Here is an 11,559-nt window from a genome sequence, read left to right as displayed (position 1 = left end):
TGAGCTGCATTTTCCTTCTATCAACTGGAGACTTTGGAACCTTGTTGACACCTTTTGTTATTTGGTTAATAAGATGGCCGTATGCATCACTCTGATGCAGAGGCCAGGGAGCCCCCCTTTTCGAAAAAGAAAACTAATTCTTCATATCAGCATGTTAAACTTTATCTCATTGACTGGTTCCTTTCTCGTCAAAAACTCTCAATAGTGACGCCTTTACTGACAACGCATGATCAACACGCGGCTGCAGTAACCTACCGCTTAGAGCATCTCTAGCAGAGATCCACTAAAAATCCCAAACCGTAAAACCAACTTGCGGTACCCCGAAACTGGTTTTACGGGTTGCAAAAGCTTCAGCCTGAACAGATCCCCTAAACGATATTGGATAATTAAAAAATATATTTCACGCGAGAATTTGTTCGAGATCATGCGTCAGTTCATCACAAACACAATGCGCACGAAAGGAGACGACTTCATCGAACATACCGAAAGGATTACATACTAAGAGACTTAACTCTAACCCCAGCTCACTTGCCGTAAGCGAGAGGTAATGCTTCACGGCCTACTTGCGCAGCGCCACCACCAGTATAACAATTATGTAGCCGTGTAAGAACCTGATGTTGAACAACAACATTACCCTGGCAAAAGACTGCAAACTGTGGCTGGCTTTGATTCAGCTCAGCCGCGGCACGAATCGGTCGTTTAAACAGCAGGAAAAACAAGTTGTTACCTAAAAAAACAAAGGGATGTAACGCGCGCTTACTAATCAGCGACTGAACTTGACACTTTGCAACACTATCAAGACATGGAATGATGAACGGCAATCAACAGCAGGTCAGCAGGACATGCCAAAAATTGTAGCGTGCTGTTCTTCAAGCTTCTGGAGCCAGATAGACTACCTTCCCCACTGCAATTCCCTCCTTGGACATGTGAGTGCTGCTATGATATGGTACTTCTTCAGATGCAGACAGATGGCCTTATGTACACCTTGAGCAAGTAACAATTCAAAGATTAACATAATTCAAAATAATCAAGTGTACGGTATGTACTGGCTGCAGCAACTACTTACTACCTTAAAAGGACCGTGGAGGGAGGAGACAGACAAAGTTGTAGAAGCAAGTAAAGGTGCAACCAGAAGAAAACGCACATCCTCACGCGAGCTCGCAAGGCACCCATTGTTTCACTCTTGGGCTTAGCTCGCTAGGAACCGAGGTTGACCACTCCTCCAGGTCTGGAAGGGGACCCGTCAACGCGACGTAGTTTACACTCTCCTTCTCCGAAAGTCTCTTCCAGTTTAGCTGCGATATAGGGTCGTATCATCAGCAGGACATCATTTCGCACCAACAGTCGAAAATATATAGTTTCAGTGGTCTGGTAACTATTACTCTTACCTGCCCAGGGAACGCGGAGCACAGAGCCTTGATTGTAGGATTCTGGACCCAAGACGAAACACCCGTGTCAGCAGCAAGAGATACGGGGGTATCTGCTCCGCCGCAGTTGACCATGATTCGACCATCTGGCATGAGCTTTTTTGCAATCTCTAGCCAAGTTTCAGCCTGTGACAATGTTGACATTACATTAAACCCAGCGCAAATCAGAGTGTACTATGTAGTTTGGTGAATGAAGTAAATACTCCATACAAATATAGCACCCAAGAACTTACAAATCTCAGAAGTACGTTTTGTCATAAGAATACAAAAGCTTTATATAAATTTAGTTTGGTATAAGCATCATATCAGAGTATTCTTGAACACACCAATGTTTCCTCGAACACGAGAGTTGCTAAGGTTGCAAGAAGTAGCTAACTTTTGTTAGCATCTCCCTAGAGCAGAGATCCTCGAGGTCCTAGATCACTTTTATGCATTTGCATGTGCTCTAGTATTTACTTTGGGATGTGTAAGCACATTTTCTACGTCGGTAAATTAAATACCAGACTGAACTGAGTTTGTGCACTCATTAATACAGCATGATAACAGTTCAAATTCACAAGCACAAAGATATTTGTTGTGGAGCTATGGTGGTTCCTGCATGCTATACCATATAACAATATGACTCTGATGTGTTCCGGAAGGAGCACGAGGTAAATATATATAGTGAAAAATACAAACGAGCCATGGTAGAAATAGAGAATAATAACAAATGAATTAAAAAGGCATGGGATATTTACTTCTTGTAGCTGAGGTAAGACTTTTCCATCAGCAAATAAATCAACAACAACGCCTGCAGGCATGAGCAAGGTACCGTCAGCCTATTGCAAGTCAGTTCCCGAAACTGAAAACTTAAAATGCTTTGAAAAGCTAATTAAAGGCATTCGAAACACTAACATAATAACAGAGTCTAAAATTTATTACAGATAATTATTGAAAAACTGATTACTAAGAGCATGTCATAATTCAATTCCAATAAGGCAGTAAGACATGCATTATGTTTGCATCAGATCAGATGTTCACCAGCAAATCCTCCTTCAACTGTAGCTGATGGGGAAAGTGCATCGCCTATACGCACCGAAAGTGAACCACCTAATTCCGTGGTCTTCTCTAAATTGGACATACCAAAATAATCCCTCGACAATTCAATTATCTGTCATGAAACGATACAGTTTTGCAGGGATGTCAGTTAGGAAAATATAAACAGATGGCTGTATGATTACGAAAAGCAAAAATCTGAAGAAACGAGGCTGAAAAACATGAATAGTTGTAATAGCATAACCAGTCACACAATCCTGGTAATGCAAGTGTGCTTGAAATAGCATAACCAACATTACAAAAAATTAATGCTCTTCTGACAAGTTTCCAAGACTGCTGTATGACGAAATTGGAAAAATTCTGCAGACTTAAGTCATGTGATCAGTAAACAAATGAAAGGACAGTGAGAACAGTTTTCACCGTCGGATCAATCTCCCATCCAATAAGTTGTATCCAGGGCCAAACTTCTAGCATCATATGTGCTGCTGTCCCAGCACCCTGAAAGAAGCATGTAGAGAAGAAATGAATCACATCTGCAAGTGTGTGAAGAGCTAATTATTTAAATAAGGAGCGCTATGAGCCTATGACACTATGTTGCTTGTGTAAATAGATCACCTACTGTTCTTACAAGGAATTGTGATGCACAATACTCTATACAGACTCATTGCAACTTGTGGAATAGAAAAGTACTAGTGTGTAAAACATCTCCTCAACTCCCCCTAAGCATACTATAGGATGTAATCCCAGAAGCAGCTTCACAGAAACAATAAAGAACAGGAGTATAGCTGAGAAATGTCAGAGAAGGGGTTTACCAAACCTAGAAGTGCAACAGGACCACGTGGAACAACGGGAGGTAGGCTGACGAACTCATCCTGAATGATAGCAAAAGCAAACATGTTATAAGAATTTACATCCAATAGCTGCTTTGAGCAATTGAACACGGTGTTGGAAGACGATTAAAACATTTTTTCTGTGCGATAAAACATATTTCCGGGCGATGAAAACATCGGCCGTGTAAAAAATCCAGTTGGATAAAAACATCGTTTCTGTTCCCATACCAAAAATTTAAGATTGGAGTGCATTTCCCATGGTAACAGCCATACTGGCAGCATCGAGCATAATGGTCCTAATGCCTACCAGGTGCTCGATAATATGCTTATAACAATTGTGTACTCATACATGCTCAGGTCACGGATGGTAGAGCATTAATCAAAATGTCGTCTCATCTAAATTCTGTTCAGATACCTACCCAGTAGGAATTGGTCCAGGCGCTCTTCTTGGGGAGAATGCTGTGGACATTCCCTGCAGGAGACAGAGGTCGAACGCACTGTATTCAGATTCAGAAACCAACTCGACCCAAGTCTGCCGAGCAAGCGGTGACACTTACGGCTGGGGTCGAGGACGAGGTAGCGGTTGGAGGGCGAGTCGATGACCATGATGACCTCGTTGAAGTCGCTGCGGTTGGAGGCGAGGAGCACGAACTCCTCCTCCTCCCCCTGCTGCTCGGGCTCGGCGGCTGTGGCCGCGACCTCGTCGGGGGCGCAGCGGAGCCGAGCGGCGCGGCGCGGGAGGACCGCGAAGCCGGCGGTGGAGCGCTGCTGCTGGAGCTTGGCTTGGCCGTGGCGGTGGTGGTGGAGGAGGAGGCGGGGCGGGGACAAGGTTAGCGGCATGGTGGCGGGCATTGCTAGCTGCTGCGGGATAGAGCTCGTTGTTAGCCGTTGATGCAGATGACGAGTTTACCCACACATCAGCGGTGCACTGTTCTCGAAACGCCAGCCGGCCTGTCAGCGTCAGCGTGGCGACACTGTAGGATATCTCGCCCTAAACATCTACAGTTACAGGCCGGCCCATTGCGTCTCCAGCACGATAGGCGGCAGCGCTGCAAATTAGTTCGGGAGGCATTAGCACTTTCAGAAGATCTCTATATCAACCATTTATTTGTTGCCTCTGATTGCAAGGTGGTGGTAGATGCAATCAGACAGGAAAGCTCAGCAGAATTTGGAGCCATTGTCGAGGAAATCAAGACTAGAGCAACTACCTTTATTTCATGTTCGTTTACTCATGAGTATAGGACCTCCAATACGGAGGCCCATAATCTCGCAAAGCATGCGTTATCTTTAGGGTTTGGCCGACACACTTGGCTAGGACAACCCGGCGATTTTCTTTTTGTACCTATGAACATTATGATTCAGTAATAAAGCTTTGTGAGATTCTCAAAAAAAAAAAAAAGTTGGGAGCCACTAGTTAACGAGCGCTCTTTTGGGAGACTCGCAACGATTAGCGTCATTTGATGTGCTCTCAGCCATTTGTCACGTGTCGCGCTCTGGGCGCTTTTTTTGGATTTTTTTATTTTTTCCACGTGTTTTCAGCTATTTAAACGACTTTTTTCTGATTTTTTTGACGTTTTGGTTTTCCATCTGTCTTCCTTAGCTTTTCGATCAATTTTTTTTTTAAATTTTTTTACGCCAAAAAAAGCGTTTTTTTCTTCCTTTTACGAGAGTCACGGTTTTGCTTTGGCGAGAGTCAAGACCGAGCCTCTCGGAAACGGGAAAAAATGCATTTTCTGTTTTTTTTTCCTTTCGCGAGAGTCACGGTTTTGCTTCTGCGAGAGACACGGTTGTGCTTTCGCGAGAGTCACGGCCGTGCCTCTCGGAAATGAAAAAAACGCGTTTTTTGTTTTTTTCCTTTCGCGAGAGTCATGGTTTTGCTTCCGCGAGAGGCACGGGCGTGCTTTCACGAGAGTCACGGCCATGCCTCTTCGGAAACGAAAAAAATGCATTTTGTCTTTTTTTTTCCTTCCGCGAAAGTCACGGTTCTGCTTCCGCGAGAGGCACGGTTGTGATTTTGTGAGAGACACGGGCATGCCTCTTTCGGAAAGGGAAAAAACCCATGCTCCCCGTTGGTTTTTATCGGCCGGTTTTTTCGTAAAAAAAGTTTGTCAAAACCTATCAGCATGAGATCTAGTTTCGAAGATCTCGGTGCGAGGAATCTAACGATAAAGACGGTTTGAGATTTGGACGTAGAGATAATACGTTTTGAATAAACGGATCAACGAAAAAAGAGAAAAGTTCCAGATTGCGACAAGTAGCGTGTTGCATGTGCACTACTTGTCACAACTTGAGATGTTGGAGTGATCTTTGCAATGAGTACTCCTTAACTAGTAATTTCGAAGTTAGGGAGCCACCATCGGGTTTGTGAAAATAGTATGGCGCGATCTACTTATAAAGGGAAAAAAGCCAATTTTTCATTGGGTTCTTATGTGTTCTGTTTTTCTTTATTTTTCTTATTGGCTTGTTCGTTTGTTTCTACATTCTCACATTTTTTCTTTATTTATTTTAACTGTTCTTATTGGGCTTTTTCTTTTCTTTGTTTTGCTTCGATTTCCTTGTTTCTTTTTCCGTTTTCAATTACATTTTTCTATTCTTTATTTTTCGTCGGTTTTGTTTTGTTCTTTCTTGTTCTTCATCTGTTTTCTCTTTTTGTTTTCCCTCGGGATTTCACTGTTTTTATTCATATTTTTCATATATATCTAATAAATTTTTGTAATACATGTTTAACATCTTTTAAACACAAGTTTAACATTTTCTTGAATAGATGGTCAATGTTTTTTTAACATATTTCAAATCCTTTATTAATATTTTTTCAATACATAGTCAAAAAATTTATCTATACATTTTAACATTTTATTTAAATACCTGATTAACATTTTCAACTAAATGATTAACATATTTTTAATACATGATCAACATCTTTTTATCTGCATTTAACATTTTTTAAATGCTTGATTAATAATTTTGTAATATTTGTTTAATATTTTTCCAAATGCTTTATTAACATTTTCATATACAATATTAATTTTTTTGTCATTTTTTAATAAAAGGTCAACATTTTTTCTGTATACATTTAACATTTTCTAAATGCTTGATTAACATTTTTCAAATACTTGTTCAAAATTTTCCAAAATGCTTGATTAACATGTTTATATACATGATCAAATTGTTTTGCCATTTTTTAATAGATGTTCATTATCTTTTCTACAGACATTTAACATTTTTTAAATGCTTGATTAACAATTTTTAAATACTTGTTCAACATTTTTTCAAATGCTTGATTAACATTTTTATATACATGATCGAGTTTTTCATCATTTTTAATACATGGTCACATTTTTCCTATACATATTTGACATTTTCTAAATGATTGGTTAAAAATTTTCAAATACTTTTTCAATATTTCTTCAAATGCTTGATTATCTTTTTTATATACATGGTCAAATTGTTTAATTATTTTTTAGTAGATGGTCAATATTTGTTCTATACACATTTAACATTTTCCAAATGCTTTATTAACATTTTTCGAGTACTTGTTCAATATTTTTCAAATGCTTGATTAACATTTTTTAAATACTTGCTCAACATTTTTACAAATGCTTGATTAACATTTTTATATACATGATAAAAAATATTCATTTTTAAATACATGGTCAATTTTTTAAATACATGGTGCTCAACTCCATATATTATTTTCCAATGATATTTGGGTATCCTATGATGTTTGAGTATATCCGTTTTGTCCTATGGGTTAATCGTGATCTTGGTTGGTATGAGTGTATATTTTATTTATGGTGTTGTCCTACGATCCCTCCTTGTCACGCAAACGAAGGGGTCTCCGTTGTAGGGTGTTGCAATATATTCATGATTCGCTTATTATCGGTTGTGGGAGTGATAGAAACCTAAACACGGATAAGTGGATTGTTGCGTATGGGAGTAAAGAGGACTTGATACTTAATGCTATGGTTGGGTTTCACGACCTTAATGATCTTTAGTAGTTGCGGATGCTTGCTAGAGTTCCAATCATAATTGCATATGATCCAAGTAGAGAGAGTATGTTAGCTCATACTGTTGGAAATATGCCCTAGAGGCAATAATAAAATGGTTATTATATTTCCTTGTTCATGATAATTGTCTATTGTTCATGCTATAATTGTATTATCCGGAAATCGTAATACATGTGTAAATACATAGACCACAACATGTCCCTAGTGAGCCTCTAGTTGACTAGCTCGTTGATTAATAGATGGTTACGGTTTCCTGACCATGGACATTGGATGTCATTGATAACGAGATCACATCATTAGGAGAATGATATGATGGACAAGACCCAATCCTAAGCATAGCGCAAGATCGTGTAGTTCGTCTGCTAAAGCTTTTCTAATGTCAAGTATCTTTTCCTTAGACCATGAGATTGTGCAACTCCCGGATACTGTAGGAATACTTTGGGTGTGCCAAACGTCACAACGTAACTGGGTGACTATAAAGGTGCACTACGGGTATCTCTAAAAGTGTCTGTTGTGTTGGCACGAATCGAGACTGGGATTTGTCACTCCGTATGACGGAGAGGTATCTTTGGGCCCACTCGGTAAGACATCATCGTAATGAGCTCAATGTGACTAAGGGTTGGTCATGGGATGATGTGTTACGCAACGAGTAAAGTGACTTGCCGGTAACGAGATTGAACGAGGTATTGGGATACTGACGATCGAATTTCGGGCAAGTAACGTACCGATTGACAAAGGGAATTGTATACGGGATTGCTTGAATCCTCGACATCGTGGTTCATCCGATGAGATCATCGTGGAACATGTGGGAGCCAACATGGGTATCCAGATCCCGCTGTTGGTTATTGGCTGGAGAGTTGTCTCGGTCGTGTCTGCATGGTTCCCGAACCCGTAGGGTCTACACACTTAAGGTTCGATGACGCTAGGGTTATTAGGAAGATTTGTATGTGATTACCGAATGTTGTTAGGAGTCCCGTATGAGATCCCTGACGTCACGAGGAGTTCCGGAGTAGTCCGGAGGTGAAGATTTATATATGGGAAGTCATCATACGGTCACCGAAAATATTCGGGGGTATACCGGTATTGTACCGGGACCATCGGAGGGGTTCCGGGGGTCCACCGGGAGGGTCCACCTGCCCCGGAGGGTCTTATGGGCTGTAGGTGGAAGGGAACCAGCCCCTAGTGGGCTGGGCGCCATCCCCCTAGGGCCCATGCGCCTAGGGTTTGGGGGGAACCCTAAAGGGGGGCGTGTTGGGGAACGTAGCAATAATTCAAAATTTTCCTACGTGTCACCAAGATCAATCTAGGAGATGCTAGCAACGAGAGAGAGGGAGTGCATCTTCATACCCTTGAAGATCGCTAAGCGGAAGCGTTACAAGAACGCGGTTGATGGAGTCGTACTCGCGGCGATTCAAGTCACGGAAGATCCGATCTAGCGCCGAACGGATGGCGCCTCCGCGTTCAAACACACGTACAGCCTGGGGACGTCTCCTCCTTCTTGATCCAGCAAGGGGAGAGGAGAAGTTGAGGGAGAACTCCGGCAGCATGACGGCGTGGTGGTGGAGCTTGTGGTATTCCTGCAGGGCTTCGCCAAGCTCTACGGAGGAGAAGGAAGAGTTGGAGGAGGAGAGGGCTGCGCCAGGGAAGGGGTGCGGCTGCCCTCTCTCTCCCTCACTATATATAGGGGGAAGGGGGATGGAGGAGGCGCCCTAGGGTTCCCTAGGGGAGGGGTGGCGGCCACAGGGGAAACCCTAGATGGGTTTGGGCGCCCCCACCCCTAGGAAACTTGCCCCCCCAAGCTGGGAGGGGTGGCTGCCCTAGGGGAGGCGCCCCCACCTCTCCACGTTACGTGAGATGGGGTGGGAGGGGCGCACAGCCCCTTAGTGGGCTGATGCGCCCCCTCCCCTTGGCCCATAAGGCCCCCCAACGCTTGCCGGGGCCTTCGAAACACCTTTCGGTCACGCTGGTCGTCACCCGGTACTCCCAGAACAATTCCAGACTCCAATACCCTTCGTCCAATATATCGATCTTCACCTTCGGACCATTCCGGAGTTCCTCGTCATGTCCAGGATCTCATCCGGGACTCCGAACAACCTTCGATAACCACATACTATTTCCCATAACAACTCTAGCGTCACCGAACCTTAAGTGTGTAGACCCTACGGGTTCGGGAACCATGCAGACATGACCGAGACATCTCTCCGGCCAATAACCAATAGCGGGATCTGGATACCCATAGTGGCTCCCACATATTCCATGATGATCTCGTCGGATGAACCACGATGTCGGGGATTCAATCAATCCCGTATACAATTCCCTTTGTCAATCGGTATGTTACTTGCCCGAGATTCGATCGTCGGTATCCCAATACCTCATTCAATCTCGTTACCGGCAAGTCACTTTACTCGTTCCGTAACACATGATCCTGTGGCTAACTCATTAGTCACATTGAGCTCATTATGATGATGCATTACCGAGTGGGCCCAGAGATACCTCTCCGTCATACGGAGTGACAAATCCCAGTCTCGATTCGTGCCAACCCAACAGACACTTTCGGAGATACCTGTAGTGCACCTTTATAGCCACCCAGTTATGTTGTGATGTTTGGTACACCCAAAGCATTCCTACGGTATCCGGGAGTTGCACAATCTCATGGTCTAAGGAAATGATACTTGACATTAGAAAAGCTCTTAGCAAACGAACTACACGATCTTGTGCTATGCTTAGGATTGGGTCTTGTCCTTCACATCATTCTCCTAATGATGTGATCCCGTTATCAATGACATCCAATGTCCATGGCCAGGAAACCATAACCATCTATTGATCAACGAGCTAGTCAACTAGAGGCTTACTAGGGACATGTTGTGGTCTATGTATTCACACATGTATTACGGTTTCCAGTTAATACAATTATAGCATGAACAATAGGCAATTATCATGAACAAGGAAATACAATAATAACCATTTTATTATTGCATCTAGGGCATATTTCCAACAGTCTCCCACTTGCACTAGAGTTAATAATCTAGTTCACATCACTATGTGATTGTAATGAATCCAACACCCATGGGGTTTGTTCATATCTCGCTTGTGAGAGAGGTTATTAGTCAACGGGTCTGAACCTTTCAGATCCGTGTGTGCTTTACAAATCTCTATGTCATCTTGTAGATGCAGCTACCACGCGCTAGTTGGAGCTATTCCAAACAACTGCTCTACTATACAAATCCGGTTTACCACTCTGAGTCATCCGGATTAGTGTCAAAGTTTGCATCGACGTAACCCTTTACGACAAATTCTTTTACCACCTCCATAATCGAGAAAATTCCTTAGTCCACTAGTTATTTAGGATAAGTTCGACCGCTGTCATGTGATCCATTCCTGGATCACTCTTGTACCCCTTGACTGACTCATGGCAAGGCACACTTCAGGTGCGGTACACAACATAGCATACTGTAGAGCCTACATCTAAAGCATATGGGACGACCTTCGTCCTTTCTCTCTCTTCTGCCGTGGTCAGGTCTTGAGTCTTATTCAATACCCACACCTTGTAACACAGCCAAGAACTCCTTCTTTGATGATCTATTTTGAACTCCTTCAAAATCTTGTCACGATATGTATTCATTTGAAAGTACTATTAAGCGTTTTTGATCTATCCTTATAGATCTTGATGCTCAATGTTCAAGTAGCTTAATCCAGGTTTTCCATTGAAAAACACTTTTCAAATAACCCTGTATGCTTTCCAGAAATTCTACATCATTTCTGATCAACAATATGCTAACAACATATACTCATAAAAAATTCTATAGTGCTCCCACTCACTTCTTTGGAAATACAAGTTTCTCATAAACTTTGTATAAACCAAAATTCTTTGATCATCTCATCAAAGCGTACATTCCAACTCCGAGATGCTTACTCCAGTGCTTAGAAGGATTGCTGGAGCTTTGCATACTTGTTAGCATCTTTCAGGATTGACAAAACCTTCTGGTTGTATCACATACAACCTTTGCTCAAGAAAATCGTCGAGAAAACAATGTTTTGACATCCTATCTGCAAGGTTTCATAAATAATGCAGTAACTGCTAACATAAGTCCAACAGACTCTTAGCATCTCTACGAGTGAGAAAGTCTCATCGTAGTCAACTCCTTGAACTTGTCGAAAAACATCTTAACAAAAAGTCGAGCTTTCTTAATGGTGACACTTACCATCATTGTCCATCTTCCTTTTAAAATCCATCTGCACCCAACAGCCTTACGACCATCA

At 42.3% G+C, this 11,559-nt stretch overlaps 1 protein-coding gene across 3 annotated transcripts; it reads right to left on the bottom strand.

Moving 5' to 3' along the window:
- Positions 1-437: 437 nt before the first annotated feature.
- LOC119303941 lies at positions 438-4,200 on the bottom strand. 3 transcript variants are annotated; one of them, XM_037581101.1, is made up of 9 exons: positions 3,850-4,200; positions 3,712-3,764; positions 3,275-3,334; positions 2,883-2,960; positions 2,448-2,577; positions 2,165-2,217; positions 1,389-1,553; positions 1,130-1,295; positions 438-984 (listed from the first exon to the last, which is right to left on the bottom strand). In XM_037581101.1, the coding sequence occupies exons 1-8, from the start codon at positions 4,142-4,144 to the stop codon at positions 1,149-1,151; spliced, it is 981 nt and encodes a 326-aa protein (XP_037436998.1). In that variant the 5' UTR covers positions 4,145-4,200; the 3' UTR covers positions 438-984; positions 1,130-1,148. The 3 variants fall into 3 exon arrangements, 2 of the variants coding, with proteins under 2 accessions (XP_037436998.1, XP_037436997.1); XM_037581100.1 differs by having other exon boundaries at positions 1,145-1,295; XR_005148035.1 differs by having other exon boundaries at positions 476-984; positions 1,070-1,295; positions 3,850-4,199.
- Positions 4,201-11,559: the final 7,359 nt, after the last annotated feature.

The sequence above is a fragment of the Triticum dicoccoides genome, chromosome 5A (assembly GCF_002162155.2).
Source record: "Triticum dicoccoides isolate Atlit2015 ecotype Zavitan chromosome 5A, WEW_v2.0, whole genome shotgun sequence".
NCBI classification, from domain to species: domain Eukaryota; kingdom Viridiplantae; phylum Streptophyta; class Magnoliopsida; order Poales; family Poaceae; genus Triticum; species Triticum dicoccoides.
The sequence above is the reverse complement of the archived record's forward strand: the minus strand, read 5'-3'. Positions and strand labels throughout refer to the sequence as shown.

What these genes read in the sequence shown, in the direction of transcription:
- LOC119303941 (XM_037581101.1), bottom strand. Translation starts at nt 4,144, where the DNA reads ATGCCCGCCACCATGCCGCTAACCTTGTCCCCGCCCCGCCTCCTCCTC. An exon ending in CTGTTGCACTTCTAGGTTTG is followed by an intron (nt 2,961 to 3,274) that starts GTAAACCCCTTC and finishes TGCTTCTTTCAG; the next exon opens with GGTGCTGGGACAGCAGCACA. An exon ending in GATGGGAGATTGATCCGACG is followed by an intron (nt 2,578 to 2,882) that starts GTGAAAACTGTT and finishes GTTTCATGACAG; the next exon opens with ATAATTGAATTGTCGAGGGA.